At 48.1% G+C, this 24,085-nt stretch overlaps 1 protein-coding gene across 2 annotated transcripts in view; it reads left to right on the forward strand.

Annotated features, from left to right (window-relative positions):
- Positions 1-24,085, forward strand: part of DNAH17 (dynein axonemal heavy chain 17) — a 14,992,541-nt gene that overhangs the window by 11,767,296 nt on the left and 3,201,160 nt on the right. For both annotated transcript variants that reach the window (XM_085617470.1, XM_085617471.1), the window contains one exon: positions 14,681-14,796. In XM_085617470.1, coding sequence (XP_085473596.1) covers positions 14,681-14,796 — 116 coding nt within the window. The remainder of the gene's footprint in view (positions 1-14,680; positions 14,797-24,085) is intronic.

Raw genomic sequence — 24,085 nt, forward strand, 5'->3', positions numbered from 1 at the left:
AACCGTCTAAGATTATAAGGCACTTTAAGAGTATATGGTAGGCTATATCATAGAACAGCTATAAGGACTTGGTTCCGAAAGCTGCAGACAGGCTCAGCTCATGCTAGAGCACCATCTCACATGTTACCAAGCACTCTGCATCCAGGATTGTTAAGGCCTGCCATAGGAGTGACTGATAGGTACACATGTGTCTATATGTAAGTTAGGTATAGGAATACTACACCTAAGCAAGGGGTGATTACACGACCTTGCCCCAGCTGAGTGATCAGCCAGTTGTGTCAAAATGGAAGGCCAGGCCAGGGGTGGAATAATACATGCTGCTGCCCCTGGTAGGCCTAGGGTACACCTATGCCCTGGGTACCTAGGGTACACTGTACAGGGGCCAATAAGGTGATCCTATCCAAATGGGTTATGCACCTAAAGTACATAGTATTAATTTAGAGAGAGAACAGCAGGGCTGTGGGTCTGATTAGCAGGCCCACAGCCACATCTAAGTCGAAAACCAGTAAAGCAAAAGCAAAAAGTGGGGGTGAACATAGAAAGCAGACCCTACTCTCCTACACTGCCCCCCTCTCAGAAGCTCCTCTTCATCGGAGAGGTTCTGGACACAACACAGTTTCGTGGTTATCCTCCTGAACAGCTAGTCCGGGATATTCGGGCTATGATTCCGATCTTTCAGCCTCTATCCTGTGTTTCGGGCAGGATGACATTCAGGCTGCTGGGTCTGATGGCCTCCTGCATCCTGCTGGTGGATCATGTCAGATGGCATGATGCGGGCTCTGCAGTGGGACCTGAATTTTCAGTGGGCACAACAACAGGGGAATCCAATTGCAGTGGTGGCTTACGAACCAGTATTGGGTGGAAGGCAGATCCCTCTTCCTTCCTCAACCAGAGTTCACAGTGGTGACGGATGCATCACTGCTGAGATGGGGCAGCCACATGGGTGAGGTGGAGATCAGAGGCCTCTGGTCTCCGTCAGAGTCCGGGATCCACATCAACCTTCTGGATCTTCAGGAGATTCATCTTGCACTCTAGGCATTCCTTCCCTCTGTCCGTGGAAGAGTAGTGCAGGTGTTCACAGACAACACCACCGCCATGTGGTACTGCAACAAACAAGTCTGGACATGGCTGGAACATCAGGGCATATCCCTGGTGGTTCCACACCTGGCAGTTTCTCTGAACACCAGGGCGGACGAACAGGTGCATGATGGATCACGAATTACGTCTTCACTTGGAGGTGGTGCAAGGCGGCACTCGCTAGGCGACGCCTTTCATTGCGAGGGGAGTTGCGGTTGTCTATACACCTTTCCACCTATAACACTTCTGCCCAGAGTGCTGAAGAGGATCAAGCACAACCGAGCCTAAGTCATTCTTGTGGCTCCGGATTGGGCTAGAAGAGTCTGGTATCCCGAGCTGCTCAACATGGCCATCAATTCTCCGGTCTGACTGCCTCTTCGGGAGGATCTTCTGTCGCAGCAGCAGGGGACGGTCCTCCACCTGAACCTGTCCAGCCTCCACCTCCTTGCGTGGCGATTGAGCGGCGGCAGTTGACGTTTTTTGACCTGCCTTCCGAAGTCTGCGATGATATCTTGGCAGCTAGGTGTCCCTCCACTAAGACGGTATATGCCTGCCGATTTGTGGCACGGTGCACAGCAAAGGCTGTGGATCCCCTTTCCGCCCCTCTTTCTGAGGTTCTCTTGCTCCTCCTTTCTTTGGCCCAGCAAGGCTCTGCTCTGGGCACTCTCAAAGGCTACCTCTCAGCCATTTCTGCCTTCCTTAGGCTTCCTGATCAGCCTTCTCTTTTCAAGTCCCCTGTTGTAAATAGATTCCTTAAGGGCATTACTCATCTCTTTCCTCCTGTTCCCTTCGTAATTCCCCAGTGGGAGTTGAACTTGGTGCTTTTCTATCTTATATGCGCTCCCTTTGAGCCGCTACATAGCTGGCCTCTCAGGCTTCTTACTTTGAAAACTGCATTTCTGGTATCCATCACCACTGCACGCCCGGTGCATGATCTTCCAAGCCTCCCTTTCTGGCTGTCCATCAGTACAAGGTCGTCCTTAGAACTAGACCTTCCTTTCTTCCCAAGGTGGTTACTTCTTTCCACATTGGCCAAACCATCACTTTGCCCACCTTCTTTCCGCCTCTGCATCCTTCAAAAGAGGAAGAGATGCTCCACCGGCTGGATCGTGCGCTTTCCTTCTACATGGATCGCACAAAACAATTCCGGGTGAACTGTGGTAAATTTAAATTACCTAGACTTAATTTATGCGGTAAAATACAATACGAATAACTCAGTAAAAATAAGAGGCAGAATCCGTGGTATTCGAGGATATAATAGGGAATTTATTCCTTACAAAGGAATGATGATGATGGTTCGAACCAGGCCATCGAGTTCCGTCACCACGAAGGTTCAGGAAGGGATCAGCAATACATTATTGACAGGTTATAATATATATAGTAATGCATTACAGTAAAGACAGATGCAGGAGGCGTAACAGCTGATAAGAATACACATACGCAATGAAAAAAGGCGTTACAATAGGCGTGCATAGAGGCGTATACTAGAAACGTCATTAGGATGATGACACAAGTGGGTGGATCCATAAGAGAATCCTGCAAAGTCAGCAGAAATACATGGCAGAGATGCGCGCGCAGCCGCATGACGTGTGATTGACGTGTAACTAGAGGGTGAAGGGAACTTGACATTTAGCCCTACATGAGGAGACAGAAGTCTGGGGTGTCAGGACAACCTAGTCCCAAATCATATCTAATATCTTGTGTTTAAGGAACTATATTATCTAGAAGGAAAGGTCTTTTCGGACAAATCCTATTCTATACTGACTGTTAGTGCGTGTACAAGCGTCTAAGTGTCTACATGAGATGCGAGGGGGCATGGGCCTATCATGGTAACGAAAGTCATGAATTACTTGCACGGAGACAGTAAGGCCGGGCCCTTGGCTCTGCAGCTGGAGGGATGTTTACCTAAGCTACTAGACAGGAATGCATTTCTTGAGGAGCGGAGCAGATAACTTGAAGGCTGAATACAGTTTTGGCAGGCAACAGGCCGGGCTAGGCACCGTTAGCCGCGCAGGGAGTAAGACAAAGTTCATGGATACAGATACAGGTCCAGGCTGGAGCATTCAGAGGCAGAAGCAGGAAAAGCTCGATGGCAGAATTCAGGGCCTACCTTGCCAGAGCTGGAAAACGTGAAAAGTATACCATATAAAGACGGTGGCAAGGCATACTTAGGAGCGGAATATCTGACCCATTCATGGCAGATCTGAAAGAGGACATATTAACGTTGGACACAATTGTATTTGCGTCTTCATAGCTTGAAGTGGAGGGAACATACATGTACTTGTAGCATGTACATGGAGCCGTTGGGGTCTAGATAGGGGACACAATTGACCATAAAAATTCATATTTCCTCATTCCCTCCTTGTCCCCTACGGACCCTTCATGAGATATCGATCCTCAGGAATCCATCAATCTGTTCATGTAACATCATTTGCTCTTCTTTCTTCTTCCGGGATTTTGAATGAGAACTTGAACGTGGAATACACGATGTGGCACACAGGCCGCAAATCGCTGGTCCACATTGTAGACATAGGCAGCAACTGAATACTATGAGAAGGCCAATACCTAGGAAGGATAGGACTTTCCATCCCCAGGCTGACAACACGCTCCAGAACCAACCGGACCATGTCCAGGTCCCTGGATTCTGATGTATTTGGTTTGCAATCTTGTGAAGACGAGTTATGGCTTTATATACGGATGGCGCGTTTTCTGGGATGAAAACACAGCAACTTGATCCGATGACCCTACAAGCTCCGCCCCTATCTGCTAGGATGACGTCAAGGACAAGACGATTTTGGAGAACAACAATCCGCATCGCAGACTGCTCCTCTGTTAAGTTGCCTAGGGCAGAGGTAGTTTCATTCACTACTGCTTCAAGGGTTCTGGATAATCTACGTATCAGTTTACTGTTTGAGACAACACCTATGTAAGGAAAGAGACCCTTATTGAAGTCTGTATATTGTTCCCATGCTGTTTCGGTGTAGTCAACAATCGGGATATCTCTCTGGGGTCTATGGTGTACTAGATTGGTATTTCTATGATAATCAGGAGGGGCTAGGAAAACAGGTGGCAGAAGGAATGCAATGTAACAGGTACCATCCCAATCTAGAGGTAGGCGTATATATGCGGTGTGACCACATATGAAGTAGGAGTGACGGGAAGCTCTAAATGTAGACTTGCCTTTATCACTGAATTCGATCACAGTAGTACATTTACTATGACCCAGGTGTACTGAACCATTCTTTCTTACATATAATTCACCTTTGACTGGTAATACGGACATAGCGGGCAAGACTAGTGCAGCTTCAGATTCAACATTCAGAATCATGAGGTTAAGTGTAAAATTACCTAATCCATGTACTTCATTTTCTAGGTCAGTTCCTGTTCTTTTGGGAAGTCCCTCCTTGTTAGGATAACAGGCTTTAAGCAAAACTAAGTTCAGATTTCCCCATACCCAGTTGCTCTGGTAAACTACAGTGTTTGAATCTAAAGAGTTAATCAAACTAAACCATGCTCCACAGGAACCATTGTGTGTAAACGGGTACGGAAAGAGAGGCAGAACTCCTTTGTATTTCTGATAGGGAGGGAGTCGGCCACATATCCAACAATTTGTAGCATTGCTGGTCTGATGGGAATGATGTAACATACTAATGAATGTATTGTTGCGCAGCGCAAATCTATAGGACAACTCATGTGGAGGTAGTTCACTAAAAGAATGTTCGGCAGTAACATTGTAAGCACGCTTGAAAATAGGATAGTACATGTGCAACAGTATACTTGCAGCAATAATAGAAAGACTTAGAAAAAACATAATCAACAATGTCACTATACAGTGACTATGAAGTGATTTACAGTATGCATGTTTCTTGAGCTGTTTCTGTCTATTTCTCTCTCTCATTCGGTCTAGAGGATACATGTCAAAGACTTAATTCAACCGGTTCACCTTGGAGAGGACTTAAACAATCGAATTGTCTGACTTGCTAGACCTTAGTTTCAGTTTATAGTTTTGAGATTCGGTCTTTTCAACCAGGGGGAGTTTTGAATCAGTCTCTAGAAGGGGGCAGGGCTGAGAGTTCAGATCGGATGGTAGTCCATGAAATTTCTTGATATGACTCGAGTGTAACCAACCCTCGACCTTCACTGCTGTCCTCGTCGTTAGAAGAACCAGCTTTGGTTGTTGCCAGCGGGGCTCCAACGGGCTCCTCCTGTCGAAGTTTCGTATAAAAACTAGGTCTCCAGGAACCACTTCATGGGGCTTTACCTCGGTGTTGTCGGGAAAGGCTGCAGCTACCTGTGAACGGCAAGATTGGAGTGCAGACATCAAGGAAGCAAGGTAATCTGTCAGCATATTACAATCAACATCAGTTATTTTACGAGGTATAGGCGTCCCCCACATATTTGGTGGCCTACCAAAGACCACCTCGTACGGGGATAGCCCTGTGCGAGAATGTGCTACCATTCTCATGTAAAATAGTGCAACTGGCAAGGCTACTATCCAGTCGACACCTTTTTCTCTACAGATTTTAGAAAGTCGTATTTTCAGGGTCTGATTATGACGTTCCACGAGACCTGCTGCCTCGGGATGTCGGACACAGTGGAATTTCCATTGATAGCCTAACAAGAGTGAAATGTGTTTCATTAGCTCGGATGAGAACGGCTGGCCATTATCAGAGTACACGATACGGGGCAAACCATACCGTGGGAAGAATTCACGAACTAATTGTTTGGCAGTAGTCGGGGCAGTGTAATCTGAGACGGGATACGCCTCTGTCCAACGGGAAAGAGCGCATACAACTACGAGGACATATTTGAATCCTCGACATCGTTCCATCTGGATATAATCCATCTGGAGGACTTCAAAAGGGTGATCGGGAGGTTGAAATCCACCCTGCTCTACAGGTACGCCTTTACCTGGATTGAACTGACAACAAATCATACAAGTTCGGACTTTCTGTTTGGCTGCAGCTCGTAAGTGTTTGTTGAACCAAATGTGTTGAATACTGTCTAACATAGCTTTCTCTCCTAGATGTGCTGGACTATGTATTGTGTTGATGATAACTTGAACCATTGAGTCGGGGAGAAACCATATAGATTTTCCCTTCGTCATCCATCCCTGATCTGTTTGGATCCCTCCTAATTCAGTCCATTTCTTTATTTCCTCTGGTGTAGCATGTGTCTGTATGTCAATTACATCAATGGCGGGATCCTTAACTGTCATGCAGTGTGTCAGCGTCGGAACTATTGTCTTTGTCAAGTCAGTTGCATGAGTCCGATTCTGAGCTGTCTGCTTAGCTGTTCGGTCTGCTAGGTCGTTACCCTGGGAAATGATATCGGTGACCTTTGTATGGGCTTTACACTTCATGATAGATATTGAAGTAGGTAGATGTATTGCATCTAACAGAGCTTGAATGAGGGGACCGTGTTGAATGTTGGCACCGTGAGAAGTCAAATAACCTCTTTCTCGCCAAAGGACTCCGAAGTCGTGTACAACTCCGAAAGCATAACGTGAATCTGTGTATATGTTAACTTTTCTATTCTTGGCTTGAATACAGGCTTGTGTCAGAGCAATAAGTTCTGCTGCTTGAGCTGATAATGTGTCAATACAATTTGTTTCAATGACTTCGGTGTCTGTCGTGACTGCATAAGCGGCCACTAACTCTCCTGTACTTGTTCTCATACATGAACCATCTACATAAAGTGTCAGGTCTGGGTCTGGTAATGGGACGTCTGTCAAGTCTTGTCTGGGTTTCGTCGTAATAGTAATGACTTCAATACAATCATGTGCCAGTGGGTCTGTTCCACTTAATGTCAAAAGTGTGGCAGGATTTAATGTACTACAACGTCTGATTTCTATGTGTGGTTGAAACAATGTGAGTTCGTAACCTGTCAGTCGTGCTATAGTCAAGTGTTGTGTTTGTGTTCGGTTCAAGAGAACCTCTACTGCGTGTGGTACTTGTACTGTCAATTGATGTCCTAATACTATGGAATCGCTTTGTCTGATCGCTAGAGCTGTTGCTGCAACTGATTTCAGACACGCAGGAAGAGCTTGAGCTACGGGATCTAACGTGCTAGAAAAGTAAGCACATGGCTTGTGTGATCCTGCTTGTTCCTGTGTGAGTACTGACAAAGCAGTACCTTCACGTTCTGTAACAAAGAGTGTAAAAGGCTTACTGTAACATGGTGTCGCTAAAACAGGTGCTTGGCACAAAGCTTTCTTTAAGTCTTCAAAAGCTTGTGTATGTTCTGGAGTCCAAGGGAGGACAGTCGATGTCGCTGCCTCCTGGGTTGTCAACTGAATGAGTGGTTTTGCTAGAAATGCATATTGGGGAATCCACTGCCTGCAGTACGAAGTGAGGCCTATAAAGGCCCGTACCTCCTTTTGTGTCTTGGGTTGTGACATGTTTACAATTAACTGGATGCGGTCAGGTGTGAGCTGTCTCCCCCATTTGGACAGCAAGTGCCCTAGGTACACAACTTGCTGGGCACAGAATTGCAGCTTCGAAGGGGACACCTTGTGCCCCTTGTCGGCTAGAAAATGTAAAACCGTCAGTGATGCTTTTTCACATTCGGGTTCGCTTCGGGCGGTGATCAGCAGATCATCGACATACTGAAGCAGTGCAGTGTTAACTGGCATGTGGATACTGTCAAGTTGTCTTTTCAGTGCTTGGCTGTAGATGCTAGGACTTTCTGTAAATCCTTGAGGTGCGCGTGCGAATTTAAAACTTCGTCCATTTAAACTGAATCCGAACAAATATTGGCTTTCCGGATCAATTGGGACGCTGAAGAAGGCGTTCTTGAGGTCAATTACAGTAAAGAACGTTGCCTCTGAATCAATAGCTGTCAGTAATGAAGAGATATCTGGGACCACGGGATATTGTGGTACAATGCATTTGTTCAATTCGCGCAGATCAATAACTAATCGATATACTGGGGGTGCTTTTGGATCAGTTCGTTTAAGAATCGGAATGATCGGAGAATTACATACATTGGAGTCGGTTTCTACAACCACTCCTTGTGCAATGAGCTCGTCAATGATTTGCAGTAAAGCCACTACAGCATTTGGCGGTAACTTGTATTGTCGCATTCGTGGTAATACCACTCCTGTTTTGAGTGTGACTCGATATGGTGTAATGTGCATACAACCTACATCAGTGGGGCCTTGTGCCCATAAATGTGCAGGTAGATTCTGTAACCGGTGATCCATGTCTCTTGACACGTAGTGACCTTTAAAGTCACGCAAAAATAGTCGTACTCCGTCCGGAGAACAACATATTATAGCTCCTAAAGCTTTCAATGTTTTTATACCTAACAAGTTTTCTGGGCAAGATTTTGTAAGCAATAGATCTGTAGTCCGTGTTAATGGACCGACTGTGAATGCAAGCGGTTGCGATACTTCGTTAATAGTAGGCTTTCCTGAGAAACCAAGGGAAATATTTTGTGAGCCTGAGAGGGGTGCCCCTGGGACTTCGTCGTGACTTATAGTTGTTCTGCTTGCCCCTGTATCAAGTAGAAACTTTCTGTCTTTCCCTAATACTTGACTCTGTACATAGGGACCCTCTTGATCTACAGGAACCTCAATAAGGGGTAAGCCAACTTCCCTCTCTAGGCTATTTCATGTGTATCGCTGATACTCTGGATAGTCATTTTGTGCATACTGGTACATCTGTTGTGTCGTGTTTTGTGTTGCAGCAATAGGCTGTGGCTGTGGTACCACTACGGTCTGTTGTGGAACCGGCATAGGCTGTACATGTTGAGGTGCTTGTTGTTGGATCTGATCCTGTCTAGGCGGACGTGGTCTCTCCTTGGTTTTACCCGTGGAGATATTATGTTTCAGGACTGCACAGTCGTTTATATAATGACCTGGCTGTTTACAATAGTTGCATGTCCCTTTAACGGGAACCGCTGAATTGCTGGACTGTGTCGCACCCTTTTTATGACCGTCAGCTGGAACTGACTGAGCGACGAGCATTTTCATTTTCGTGTCTTTCATACGTCTTTGTTCGTGTTCTTGTTCTTCTCTAATTCTATTCTGGTGATACTGTAACATTTGTAACATTTGCGAAGGAGTGTTAGCTTGCCAAGTGCTCTCAACTTTCAATACTCTGTTTTTAACCTGTGGCAGGGAATTCTCGACTAGTTTTGTTACAAAAAGATGTGGATATGACTCGCTACTTGCTTTCAGGCCGCTATTAATACCAAAACATTTTTCAAATCGGGAATAAAAATCACTAGTGTCTTCATCGGGTTTCTGTTTACAAGCTGAGATTGCTCCCCAATCTTCCTTTTTCGTAGTTAATAAACGTGGCAATACTTGTACTAATAATCCTGGCAATGCTTTTGTTTTGTCCCCAAGCCCTACGCCTGCAGTTCGGTTATTTTCTTCGGTTTCTAATGCGGTCCAATCAATCTTTTGGTCTCCCACTTCCCATTCTTTTTCTTTGAGTTTCTCGTAAATACCGGCAGGCAATAATACTTTCAATATTTTCATAATGTCGGGATAGGTATAGTCACCCATGAGTAACATGTCCTTTAGTTCACGGTGAAAACCTGCTGGATCTTTGTCATGGCTGGGCACTAATTTTTTCATTTCCAATAGTTCTATTTTAGTTATGGGCGTGTACACAAACACGCGTCTAAACGTATTGTCATCATTCCTGACTGGGTGCACTTCGCGTAAGGGATTCTGTCTGTCTATGTAATACGTTTTTCTCTCCATGGAAGGAGCTGAATCATGTTCTGGACACAAAAAGGCACTATATCTATGTCGGTATTCTAGAATTACTTTAATTAGATCGGTACCTAAACCTCTCCATTTATTCATGAGTAGTTCTATCAATATATCAGGTAGGGGACCAGGATCGGAGTGTTGGCCTTTATATAATATAAGGAGATGTTGTATCATGTATATACTAGCTAAACGCTGTTCATCTGGGGCGAGATTCAGAAACGTGTGTGCTAGCGCTTCATCACTGTATTTTTCAGAGCTGTCAGCCCATTGTACTGCTGACCTGGCTAATTCTTGTTCATCCATAGAATCGAGCACATGGTACCCCCTTCGTTCTCGAAGTAATTTATCAGTAGCCTGGAATAAGTGTTCAGGGGTCCTTGGATTTGAGATAACTGTTTGAAAAATTCTGTTACATTCTGGACGTATCGGACGTATTGTTTTATTAAAGGATCTTCCTTTTCCTACATGAGCTATCATTTGTTTAGCTGGTAATTCAAATCGTCCTGTGTTCATTTCTGACTGTTCCTCCTCCTCTTCCTCTGATTCAGTTTTATCTGCTTCTACTCTTCTTTCATGTATTCGTTCTACTTCTTTTCTGATCCTTCGGCACATGACTTCTATACACTTCTGTTTATCATGTCTCCCGTCTGTTATATTCTGACCCCATTTGGTAAGTACTTGCATTTCCTCCGAATCTACCTCAGGCCTATCTCTGTTTCTGATCAAGCAGTTTATGAAAAAGCGTAACAATAATTTTTGCATGTCTACTTTCTGGTATTCCATGGCCTCGGCAATACTTTCAGGACCTTGCCCTGTTTGGACAAAGCGATATATTTTGTCTAGATGTTCAACCATTCCTGGTAACGTCATTAAATAGTTTGCAGCTCGTCGTAAACGTACTGAAGATAGCAACATTCTGTCGTGTTTTCCTGGCACTGGATCATATCTACAATCTGTAAGAGGCTCATTTAATATATTGTCATTAGCTCTTTGGGGTGTACGTTGGTATGCTAAATCTCTATAAGTCAATCTAGTTGTTGGTGGTGGCGTGGAAAACCCTCCTGTCGCACCTCCTGAGGTGCCAAGTCCAAAAGGATTTGTTGGGTGTAGGGTAGAGAGTGTGGGTGCAGGAAGGACTGTAGAAACAGATGGAATGTTTAAAACGTGGGTAGGAGTTTGTTGCTGCGGAGGTGGGTGCAGCTGATTCTGGGGTTGAGCGTCGTTAACAGGTGGTGTGCGTGGCTGCGCACCATTAGCATATTCGGGGGCTGCATCATCTAAATAGGAAGAAAGGAAAATGTCCTTTGCGGTCTTGGGATGTACTTTAATCGGGAGTAATGGAGGTGGCAGATCCTTTGGTACCTCCAAGGTGGCCTTAGGCAAACCCTCGGCCAGAAGAGGATACATACCATTCATAAGAGTGTTTCGTTGTCTGTCTACTTGTTCTGTTTTTACTCGGATACCTTCGTTAATTAATATGTTTTCTCGGGCTCTTTCTGAATCTTCCCTACTTTTCTCTTCTTTTCTGAGCGCTTTCTCTGTGCGCCTATGCGATTCTTTACGCCATAGTTCAATGGCATCTTTCTGTGACTGTCTGGCTTTCTTTTTCCATAATGCTTCTTCTACTCTCATGATGCAATCTGCATCCCATGTTCCAGCAGCGGGCCATCTCTGACTCTCTGCTAAATCCTTGGTGTAGTCCACCCATAGATCAAGATATAATACGGCATCTAGGCCATGTTTATGGTACATAAAGTACCCTGGGGTGTCCCTAGGTGGAATGGGAACAGCTTCCTCGAGTATTCCTTTTCTAGTTTTTATCTGTCTTAATTTTGAAAATAACGGCATCTTGAACCTTGCTACTTAATTCTTACTCGGTTTTGAACACAATAATTACAATAAACCCAATAATGGAGATCAAACAATCACTCATACCACGACATTTAAAACATATCAAAACATTTAGAACGAACAATAATAATTAGAATAAAACTAGTTAACTGCATAATACTAAATATACTGTATGTACTGCTAAACAGCACAGATACACTGCTAAAACAGTGCAGACCAGGTCTGTGTACCCAGACCCGTCTTGACCGGCACAAACTAATGTGCACGTCTAGATGCGTCCCCAGCAACGGTACTCACCGGGAAGCACGGAACGGAAGGCCTCGGAAGTCTGGACTGGACTAGACCAAACTGGACTGGACTCGACTCGTGACTTAGATACTTCGGAACTTCGGAATCTGGTGGGCCTCTGTATACCTCGGATCTTGCTCTCTCAGCTAGGCTCTGGTCGGGATTCTCCGCACTCCTCACCGCCTCGTCTGGGTGTTGATCGCAGCCTCAGTCGCCCCCGTTGGCCTGAGGGAGATACAGGAAATCCTGCGGGTACGCGTAATTGTCCGTCCGGCTGTGGCAGGAGACCGGGTCTGCAACGCACCTCCGGCGCGTGGGGTGTGAGAGGTGTCCCTGTTCGGGCGCCAATTATGTGGTAAATTTAAATTACCTAGACTTAATTTATGCGGTAAAATACAATACGAATAACTCAGTAAAAATAAGAGGCAGAATCCGTGGTATTCGAGGATATAATAGGGAATTTATTCCTTACAAAGGAATGATGATGATGGTTCGAACCAGGCCATCGAGTTCCGTCACCACGAAGGTTCAGGAAGGGATCAGCAATACATTATTGACAGGTTATAATATATATAGTAATGCATTACAGTAAAGACAGATGCAGGAGGCGTAACAGCTGATAAGAATACACATACGTAATGAAAAAAGGCGTTACAATAGGCGTGCATAGAGGCGTATACTAGAAACGTCATTAGGATGATGACACAAGTGGGTGGATCCATAAGAGAATCCTGCAAAGTCAGCAGAAATACATGGCAGAGATGCGCGCGCAGCCGCATGACGTGTGATTGACGTGTAACTAGAGGGTGAAGGGAACTTGACATTTAGCCCTACATGAGGAGACAGAAGTCTGGGGTGTCAGGACAACCTAGTCCCAAATCATATCTAATATCTTGTGTTTAAGGAATTATATTATCTAGAAGGAAAGGTCTTTTCGGACAAATCCTATTCTATACTGACTGTTAGTGCGTGTACAAGCGTCTAAGTGTCTACATGAGATGCGAGGGGGCATGGGCCTATCATGGTAACGAAAGTCATGAATTACTTGCACGGAGACAGTAAGGCCGGGCCCTTGGCTCTGCAGCTGGAGGGATGTTTACCTAAGCTACTAGACAGGAATGCATTTCTTGAGGAGCGGAGCAGATAACTTGAAGGCTGAATACAGTTTTGGCAGGCAACAGGCCGGGCTAGGCACCGTTAGCCGCGCAGGGAGTAAGACAAAGTTCATGGATACAGATACAGGTCCAGGCTGGAGCATTCAGAGGCAGAAGCAGGAAAAGCTCGATGGCAGAATTCAGGGCCTACCTTGCCAGAGCTGGAAAACGTGAAAAGTATACCATATAAAGACGGTGGCAAGGCATACTTAGGAGCGGAATATCTGACCCATTCATGGCAGATCTGAAAGAGGACATATTAACGTTGGACACAATTGTATTTGCGTCTTCATAGCTTGAAGTGGAGGGAACATACATGTACTTGTAGCATGTACATGGAGCCGTTGGGGTCTAGATAGGTGACACAATTGACCATAAAAATTCATATTTCCTCTTTAGCTCTTTACCTCTTTAGCTCTTTGTTGGTTACGTGGGTGCTGAGAAAGGTTGGGCTGTGCACAAACTGACCATCTCCAGGTCGGTTCTTGTGTGCATCAAAACCTGCTATTCTTTGGCAAAGAAGGAGCCTCCAGTGGCACTTCATGCCCATTCCACCAGGGCAACGGCTGCTACCACTGCTTTGGAACGAGGAGTCCCCCTGAATGACATCTGTCAGACATCTACGTGGGCATCGCTGCACACGTTCACCAGACACTACTTCCTGGACAGCAAACTCCGGAGAGACGGCTGCTTTGGTCGTTCTATTCTCCAGGATTTTCTGGATTGAACTTAGTTCGCAGACCCACATTCAGGGTTGGTAGTGCTGGGGTTCTTTTCTAAGGTAAGGAATCTATAACTGTTTCTTTCAGATGATATATCTGTAAGAAACATAGCTTAGTTATATGTTGCTTACCGCCCCACCCGTCCTCCCCGTTCTGCGAACTGACTTCCAGGGTTAAGGATATCCTTTCAGGGCCCTAGTTTTGTGCACCAGTGGTCAGTCTTGCATGGCTCTGCGCTTCTGGTGTGGAAAGTAGTGTACAGAACTGATGTCAGCGCATGAGAGCGGCTTCTATGTAGCTACCACTACGTCATCACGGTGACCACGACGCCAATGATGAACGCGGAGTCGACAGACGCCACCTTCCGACGCGCAGGGGTACTGCTGACAAAACTTTCGAGAACCAGTCTGACGCCAGTGGGTAATTATAATGTAAGGAATCTATAAGTAACCTATGTTTCTTACAGCTATATCGTTACCGAAGGGAAGTAACTTGTTCATTGTCAGTGAACTGATGAAAATAAAGGGCAGGCCATAAAAAGTCATACCGGAGCAGGTTTCCTTTCTACAAACGGACATCTATTCCTTCACAAACCACCACAAACCCAAAATTCAAATGTTTGATTTGCATAAGGTTACTGCATATCTCATCCGTAGTACTGGTTCCCATATCAATGATGCAGATACACAAGTTGGCCAAAGGTAAGCTCAAGGGCAAACGTATGTCTAATATTTGTCTAGAAAACATAAATGTTGTTCAAAGACTCTGTGGTGCTAACTAATAATGTATAGATAATATAAATGAATGAGTTCATTTTACTGGGAAATTTAAAGTCAGCAGATATTTTGTGTTTGTTTTAGGTTTTGAATGAAAATTTGGCCAACCTGACAGCTGATTTTGAGAAAGCAACAGCAGCAAAAATCAAATGCCAACAGGAGGCTGATGACACCAACCGAGTAATTTCCCTGGCCAACAGGTATTCGGGGCAAAAAGAGGTGCATTGGTAAAGTGAGTAGTTGGGGTGAATAGATTGGCACTCTGGTGAAGAGGGTTAATGTGGACTTTGATGAAGTCCTTAGGAGAGTTTAGGTAAAAGATAGCCATGTGGCATTGTAAATGGGTATCTGATAGAGACTACTAGCCGCAGATTTCTTCACGTAGAATTATCCCCAGGCGTGAGACTGGATCAGGAAACTTTTTTCCACAGCATCCTTGAGTGCCGGGGGCGGGGCGACATCACGCGACTCCACCCAGGCATTGTCCGCGTACGTGTCATCAGCGAGGCCACAAAAGACCCGCCCCGGCGCGCCTACGTCAGTTTTTTCCTTTTCTGCGTGCAACGCGGATCCGATCCTTGCTACGGGCCTGTTAGGGCCCCTTTTTCTTCCATTTCTTTTTGGTGGAACAGTGTGCGAATGCCTTCGGGCTTTAAATCTTACACATTTTGTGGGCGTCTTATGTCGGTGATGGACCCTCACCTCATTTGTATGTGGTGTTTGGGGGAGGATCACGGCACCACAGATTGTGCGGCGTGCCAACAGCTGAAACCGAAGTTGCGGCGGGAGCACCGGATGAAACTTCTCTCGGTGCGTCCCTCCAGGTCGACGTCCTCCCCTCGGTCTGCTGCGGCGGACGGCTTCAGATTCGGCCGTGGTCGTCGTCCTCGCCCTTCTCCGATGTCACGTGAGCATCGCTCCCCAGTGGGTAAGTGTCGCAGTTTGTCCCCGGGGGCTGGTTTCTGGCCTCACGGGGGCGTGGACTTTCCGTGGATGATGCGGCCCCGCGTGTCGTCCTATCCACCGTTTCCCGTGTTGGGGAGTCGAGAGTCCAAATGGAGACATACGCAGCGGCTTTACAGGCTCGATGGAGTCTCCTCCTCCTACCCCTCCTGGGGCGTCGGTGGATCCCTCGCCCTGCGCAGGGCCCTCCGCGGCACCACCGGTAGCTCCAGCGCCAACTGGTTCGGATCCAGGCTTGGAGGATGTGGTGCTGTAGGGGTGCGGCTCCTCTGGGGCACCTCCTTCAGGCCACGGCATCTCTGCCTCGCCGCAAACTCCCGCGGGGGTCCCTGTGGTGTCCAGGTAGGTCGCTGGGGCTCGGGTCGCATCTCCGAGCCCCTCTCGGTCCTTTGACAAGGTGGTCCTGTCTAAGGCCATGGTGCCGGCAGCAGCTGAACCATGCAGAGCCACAGGGGCTGGTGGACCCTCCTCATCCCACTCCGGGTCGAGGCCGAGGGAGGACCCCTCGTCCCTCTCCGGGCCCCTCTCGTCTCTCCCCACAGACAGCTGCCTCGTCGGAGGGCACATGGGTTGCCGAGCGATCTTCGCCTCATTCTGGGCCGTGGCTGGCGGGGGGCTTCGTGCCACTCCCCAGCCCCGTCTCGTTCCCCCACGCAGGTGGCTGCCTCGGAGGGGGTCGGGTCGGCATCATCCCGGCACCACCCCGGGGCCGGTGCGGCTCCAGCTCTACTCCGGTCTCCTCTCCGGTGCGGGGTGACTTGGAGGTACCTTGTCCGGTGACACCGGCTGGTGCCGACGTCCTGCCTCAAGCAGCAGACTCTACGGCTCTGCGCAGGGGGCGTGACCCAGCGTGTCTTTCCCTTCACCCCTCAGCCGCTAGCCCCCTTTTGCGGACTGCTTTTCCCTCCCTGCCGCCACTGTTGTCTCCGCCGTCCTGAGAGGCCCGCTGGCTGGACTCTTGGGGACGCAACATGTTCGCTTCAACCAGCGCGGCCCTGTGGGCACTTAACACCTTGTGTGTGCTGGCTAGGGCCTCCTCCTGTTTGTGGGACTCAGCTGAGTCTCTGGAATCTGCAGCGTTCCAGGAGTCCCAGGAGTCTGGTCAGGTGGGCTTACGACATCATGCATTGGATGGCCGGGAGCTTGCTTCGTTTATTCTCCGCTCCGCTCTGGACATCTCAGAGGTGCTGGGCCGGGCCATGGCTTCCTCAGTCATGCTTGGCTTCGGGATGGAGCATTCCCTGAGAATATTCGGGAGCGACTCATCGACCTTCCGTTTGATGGCAGCCTTTTGTTCCATGCCCCGGCCGACTCCGCCATCCAAAGACTCTTGGCAGGGCTCCGTCGTCCTCCTCCTCCTCCGCCTTATCCTCCTCCTCCGCCATCCCCTCCTCAGTGACTTCTTAGTTGGGTTGATTCTGGGCCTTCTTAGGCCGGCTGTTCTGGCTGTGGAGTGTGTTTTCTGGCCGTTTACGTCCTTCCTTGGGACTTTGGCATTGTTGGCTGCTGGACGGCCCTTGTGTTGATTGTGTGGGCGTTCTGCAGGAGTTTTTGCGCAGACTTGTCCTGAGATTGGGCCTTCTGCTTTGCTTGGGCTGCTTGTCAAGCCTTCAGCGGGGGTGTTTTTTTCCCTGTGGCTCTTTTGTTTTTTCCACTCCTGCGGAAGGTCTTCCAAAGTGGGTTCCCATATCTTGGGACTTAACGTACCCTATGTGGGGTAGTGGTAGCTGTCATATGGCTTGCGCTCTGCTAGAGGGTTCTGGTTGTCTTCGGGTGCCTGTTCTCCATGGCGTTTAGGTAGGTTGCTTTTACTTCCTGAGGTCATGTACGCGGCCACTCGTAGTGGTTGCCCGGGCATCTCCTCCTCTCCCTGCTCCTGTCCTGAGGTCTGGGATGATCCTGTGTCTCCCTTGCCGGGCGTCGCCTACTCGGCCTTCCTGGGGCCTTGGGCTGTTCTTCTTGCTTCTGGCTTTGACTGCCGGTGCTGTTCTGGTTGGCAGGCTGCTCTCCATCTGGAGTGGGTTCGCCTTCTTTTCCCTAGTTTCCTTGGGCCCTCTAGGCTTCTTCTTTTTCTTCCGCTTTTCCTGTCTTGGCATTGGGCGGAAGCTATGTTGCCTTGTGGGGGAGTGGGGTGCTTCGGCCTCTCAGTCCTTGCCCTTGGTTTCTCTGCTGTGAGTGTACGAGCCTCTTTAGCCTTCTTTCCCTCCTACATCCCCTTTGGGTCAGCGGGGTCCTGCTTGTCGGAGTTCCCTTGGCCTGGCAGGGACAAGGTTCTACCTGGTCCACAGATCTGGTCCCCTGTGGGGCCCTCTGTTCTGCATTGGCTGGTGGGGTCCTTTTACAGACCCTCCTTCCCAGGGGGTATTGCTAGGCTATCTATTCTACGTGAAGGAATCTGCAGCTAGTAGTCTCTATCAGATGTACGAGTTACTTACCTTCGTAACGATGTATCTGGTAGAGACAATTCTAGCAGCAGATTCCTTCATGGCCCGCCCTTCCTCCCCTATTCTGCGAGGACACTTTGGAGGAGACGTTGGTCTTCGGGACTCGCCTCCCGGTGGGGGGCTGTGTCTTCTATGAGTGCCTTCCTTGTTCTTGACGGGTGGCTCCGTCTGGGGGCGGTTCATTCCTCCTTTGGTCCTTTGCAGGATGGGGTTCCGGTGCTCCGGTGCCCTGCTGCTCTGGCTACTCCAGGTTTGGGGGGGATTGCTTTCTATCCCTGTCCTCCCTCCCTTCCTTCCATTGCTATCCTCTGATTAAGGGTCATCTGGCCTTGTCTTGCCCTTGTCCCTTGTGGGTGGTTGCCCTCTAGGTTGGGGTGACTTGGAGGTTTGTTGTCCCTGTCTGTCTTGGGACTGGTCCCATTCCTTGCTCAGGATGAGGGGGGGTGGGTTTCCTACGTGTGCCATGACTTTTACGCATGTTCTTGCCTCCGGGGCTGAGGGGCGGGAGGTTGTCTATGTGCTGGCAGGGTGACTGCGCAGGTTTCTGCTTGTTCTTCTTCTTTCTTCTTTCCCTGCACTTGGGTTCTGCGATGTTGGCACTACTCTGGTGGTGGTGTTAGTCACCGTTTCTTTCCAATTTTCCTGCTCGTCGCACACTGTTCCCATGCTTCCACAGTTTTTTATCTGGTGGTTCCGCTTTGCGGTGCGGAAAAGTTCTCAGAAGAAAACTGACATAGGCGCGCCGGGGCGGGTCTTGTGTGGCCTCGCTGACGTCACGTACGCGGACGACACCTGGGCGGAGTCACATGATGTCGCCCCGCCCCCGGCGCGCAGGGATGCTCTGGCAAAATAGTTTCCGGATTCAGTCTCACACCTGGGGATAATTCTACATGAAGGAATCTGCGGCTAGAATCGTCTCTACCAGATACATCGTTACCGAAGGTAAGTAACTCGTACGTCATGGTTGATCTGATGCAAGAAGGGTTATTATGCTGATACAGGATAGGCCATTCTTTATATACTCTAGTAAACTGGTGGTTTCTATAAAAGGAGAGATATAAGGACATGTGGAAAAAAGGGAGGTCCTAGAGATGCGGTAACGGATGATAAAATGGGCTCATGGTGAACTCTGGGCAGGGGGTTTATGAGGGTAAGTGAATGAATGAGTAAGAAGGTTCTAGTGCATGTGTTTACCCCAGAAAGTGTCCTGGTGCTGGAGTTCCAAGATTATCAATAGTAGGTCCAAACACTACCAGTAAAGGAGGTTTTGAGTTCTTTTCAGAATTCCAAATGGGTACAGATGAGCCTTAGCTTCAAATAGAGCTTGATCTAGCAGACAGCAGCCAGATACGAAATAAAGCACCCACATTGATATGTGTGTGTGAAATAAGGGATTCCTAATAAAGGAACAAACAGGAAGAGGACTTGGAGGAGTGTAACATTAAAACTGTTCACAAATATCTTTGTACTAGACCATGCATGTCCCTAAGTTGCGCACAAGTCTTTCAGCAGTGTTTTCCTGGCTATGGGTACATTTTGGCAAATGAGATTAAATGAGATTAAATTTAGTCTGATGTCCGCAAACCAAAAGAAGATGAATTGCAGCAATCCATATGACCTGTAGTTGATCAAAAAGTAGCCCAGAAAAAAGAACAGTTGCACAGTCCTGGCTATGGGAACATTTTGGCAAATGAGATTAAATGTAGTCTGATGTCAGCAAACCAAAAGAAGATGAATTGCAGAAATCCATATGACCTGTAGTTGATCAAAAAGTAGCTCACGAAAAAGAGCAGTTGCACAGTCCACATGTGAATGAATTCCCAGTTCTACAACATGTCTGCAACCAGTGGAATCAAGAAGAGGAAGAATGGGCGCGTGAAATCATGCCACAGGATGGCGGACGTGCTTGCTTGGGGCTCTGCAATGAAGGAACCGAAATCCATCTCACACATGTGGCTCCAGACGGCATCGGCACACAACACTGAAGAGTGAAATTTCCTGACATAGTTGTGCCAGCGGGGAGTTTAATACTTAGACAGGCTCTTGTAGAGGTGGAGCGGGGGCCTGCATCGCATAGAAGATGGTCACAGCTTGGCAGTTGTTCCGGAACTTGCCTTCTTCCTTCTCAGAGTTCCGTGGCAGGCCTGGTTTTGCCTGCCGGGGCTGCACTGGGAGAGGAACAATCGGCTCCCGCACAGGGGTGAGAGACTGCAGTGCGTGCATAGATGGCTAGAGCAGCTGGCGTGGAGACCTGAGCCCCCATGGTAGACCTGGCGAGCCTGTGGACGTCTCTGGCTACAACCCATAGGACTATGTGGTGAGTCTTGCTGTGGGGAGAGGGAGGAGATTCTAGTTCAGACGACGGGCAGTTATGGCTTTTGGTTGCCCACTCTTTTGCCTGTTGCGGCCCACCCGGTCTAGAGCTGCCTGGGAGAGATGTTTTATTGGAGCCATTGGGTTGAGGGGGTGCTGGAGTACAGCACCATACTGCCTCCCGGCATAAAGAACTCACTACCCATGTGGGCCTCCCCCCTTTGTTACCCTTCCATGGACCCCATGGGGCACACATTGGTTGGTGGCTGTAGGAAAGGGCGCCTTTTTGCATGGCTACCCCCCACTTTGTGCCTGACACTTGATGCACTTTTACTTGATGTGCCCTGGGTCCCTCCCAATCAGACCTCCAGGGCCTGTATTCTTTCCCAAAACTGTACCTTTGTATCCACAATTGGCATATCTCTGGTAACAACTAAGCCGCTTGTAAAATGTACCATGTGTACCAAGGGCACTGTGCTCAGGGAATGCCTCAAAGGGCTGCAGCACCTATTGTGCCACCCTTGGAGACCCTGCACCTTAACACCCACACGCTGCCATTGTAGGCTGTGTGTTTTGGTTCATAGAAAAGTAGAGTCGACATGTCACACATCCCTGTGTTCAAACATCAATCATAAGGACAGGATGCACTCCTCATTTTTCAATTTTCGAATTTATAAGTGTGTTCCATTGATGCGTGCGGACTTGGTTAAGTGCCTTACCCAAATGGCACTGAATATTGAACACGTTCAAGAAGAGGCGCCTTGTCGCCCCACCCAATCGCACTGCTGCGTTACGCCTCCTTGGCGATACTTTGTATAAGGTAATCCTAATTTTTAAACAATTTTTAAACGTTTTTAAACATGACTTTTACTCAAGTTTTTTCCTTGTTTGACTGAGTCCACACACGGGGTGTCTATGCCATTTCTCAAGCTTCTAATGTTCAAACTATGTCCATACAGACTTCTTGAAAGAACACGAATAGAGCACTATTCATGAAAGGCAGCGTTTATTCGATAAAATACCCAATGCATTTCGGGCAAGATTGCCCTTCTTCAGGGGTCACTGTAAATAATCATAAAAAACACATGATCACTAATTGTTGTATATAATTTGACTTATCAAATTGTTAAATGATTTATAACAAATGTTATATAACATGATATCCACACGTGTGTAGGAAGGTGAATATCTGACTATGGTTACCCCCAACTTTTTGCCTAGTGTCTAGCTGGTTTTTCGACTTAGTTGACCTGAGATCCTGCCATTCAGGGTCTCAGGCTGTCTGCTCTCCCTTTTAAATGGACTCCATGTACCCTAGGTACATACCCAATTGGTAAGGATCACCTTATTGGACCCTGTACAGTGTACCCTAGGTACCCAGGGCATAGGTGTACCCTAGGCCTACCAGGGGCCGCAGCATGTATTATGCCACCCCTGGCCTGGCCTTCCATCATGACACAACTGGCTGGTCACTCAGCTGGGGCAAGGTCGTATAATCACCCCTTGCTTAGGTGTAGTATTCCTATACCTACCTTATATATAGACACATGTGTACCTATCAGCCACTCCTATGGCAGGCCTTAACAATCCTGGAGGCAGAGTGCTTGGTAACATGTGAGATAGTGCTCTAGCATGAGCTGAGCCTGTCTGCAGCTTTCGGAACCATGTCCTTATAGCTGTTCTATGATATAGCCTACCATATACTCTTAAAGTGCCTTATAATCTTAAACGGTTATGGTAACTATGGTTTGGCTTTATCAAAACATGTTGTGTAAGGTGTCTAACACTTTGGAATAATACCCCCATACCATTTCTGGTAATGAGGATATTATTCCTCCCTTCTAGAGGGAGAGACATGTTAAAATCCTACTTTGCTGTTTAACTCTCACCAAAGCCTCAGCATCACAAAATGGATGCTGCTGCCACAGACACGAGTCTGACCTCCTGCTGCTGGGAGCCCTCCCAGCCAGGGAGGCCTGGACAATAGGTTTCCTGCTTGGGGAGGTGCTAGCACCTCCCCAGACAGACTTTAGTGTATTGGGGCAGGGAGGGCTGAAAGGAATGAGACATGCCTGGGGCACACAAGGTGCTCCATGCATAGTCCAGTTCAAACCGGTGCTAGGGCACTCCAGCCCCAGCTCTGGCGCGAAACTGGACAAAGGAAAGGGGGTGTAGCCACTCCCCTTCCTGGTCCCACCCATAGGAGGGACCTTGCAGGTAGCCCAGCCCACTAGCCCAGTATATTAGTAGCTAGTTGGGCCCTGCTAAAGTAGATTATCCTGAACCTGCAACTTGAACAGAAACTCTGGACCTTCGACATTCGACGAAAGAAGAAGACTGAAGAATCTCCCTTGTGGCCAAGGAGTGGTCACCCTGTGCGAGCAGGCTCCAACAAGAGACTTACCCTTTGCTTTGCTGAAGTTCTAGGAGGGACTGACTGCAGAGCCTGACCAGAGCCTTGACTTCCAGACTTCTCCGACCCTGATCCACATCCACAGCCGAGCTGAGATCCATGGAGGCGACGAGAGACGTGGGACCGGCTACCTGGGAAAAGTGGAGAGTATCTTCCAGCGCAGCTTCTGAGGCACCCTCGAGGTTGTGCACCGGGGATTGAGAAGCCCCAACCCCAAGCACCATCTGCACCGAAGACCAGCCCCCCACACTCCACGAGTCCTGCGTGGGGCCCTTCTGCATTTTCCTGCTTGCTGCGTCTGTCCGGTTGCTTGCCCATTGGCTAGTAACCTTTGCGACGACACACCTTCAATTTTCCACTGCTGGTTTGGCTCCTCCAGACTGGCTCCTGCTCCTCTGTCAAAAAGAAGCACCCCAGACCTTCCTGGTCTGCACCAGAAGCAAGTCCTCCATTCTTTGTGGGTTCCGCTTGCCAAGGCGTGGTGAGTCCTAGTTCGACTTCGACGACGCCGACAGCACGAGCCTTCGTGGGACAGCTCGCCTCCTGGTCCTGGTCGTCCTCGACGTCTCCTGGTACACGTGGCTGCTGCGACAAGCTTCACCTCTTCACCTGCAATCTCCCGACATCGCCTGGTTCCTTCCTGGTTCCTTCCTGGTTCCACGTGGTCAATGGTTAGTGACCCAGACTCTGTCCCTTCTGCTTGCATGTATCCTTCCTTCTTGATCCCGGCCTTGGGATCCACCGGACACTCTTCACTGACTGCCTGTCAGCATCTTTCCTTCAGGCATCCATAGGAGTCGACGACGAAACCCGACGCAAGTTCCCACCTATGCACCCGCAGCCCGTGGGCTAGGTAACTTGGGTACTCCGGTGCTCATCAGGGTATTGACTATCCTAGTGTCTAGTTCTCAAGTCTCGACATCCTAGCTACTCCAGAAGTGTCCTAAATCTTATTAGTTCTAAACTGTACTATTTATATCGATTATACGCATTACGCGTGAGTGTTTCCACTCTGCACCTGAATCCCGTGGGCCTCCCACTTCCTAACTGTTGGTAGGGTAGTGTAGCCCCAGCGATTCCTTAGGCCTAGGCCTATCCTATTCCTGTGACAGTGGTCCTTATACCACTTACTTAGTATATGGTTTGCGTGGCCCCTAGGGCCTAACTGTATTACTTACCTGTGTGACTTAATGTATGCTTGAATAAGACTGTGTTGTACTTACCTCGAATCTCATAAAGAGTGCTGAGGGTTTGACTAGAATAAATGCACTTTATTTTATATATATATCTGTTGTGGTGTCCTTTCATTTGGTATTCAAGGGATTACATATGGTATAACAGCTGGCTTCACATGCC

The sequence above is a fragment of the Triturus cristatus genome, chromosome 7 (assembly GCF_964204655.1).
Source record: "Triturus cristatus chromosome 7, aTriCri1.1, whole genome shotgun sequence".
Lineage (NCBI taxonomy): Eukaryota > Metazoa > Chordata > Amphibia > Caudata > Salamandridae > Triturus > Triturus cristatus.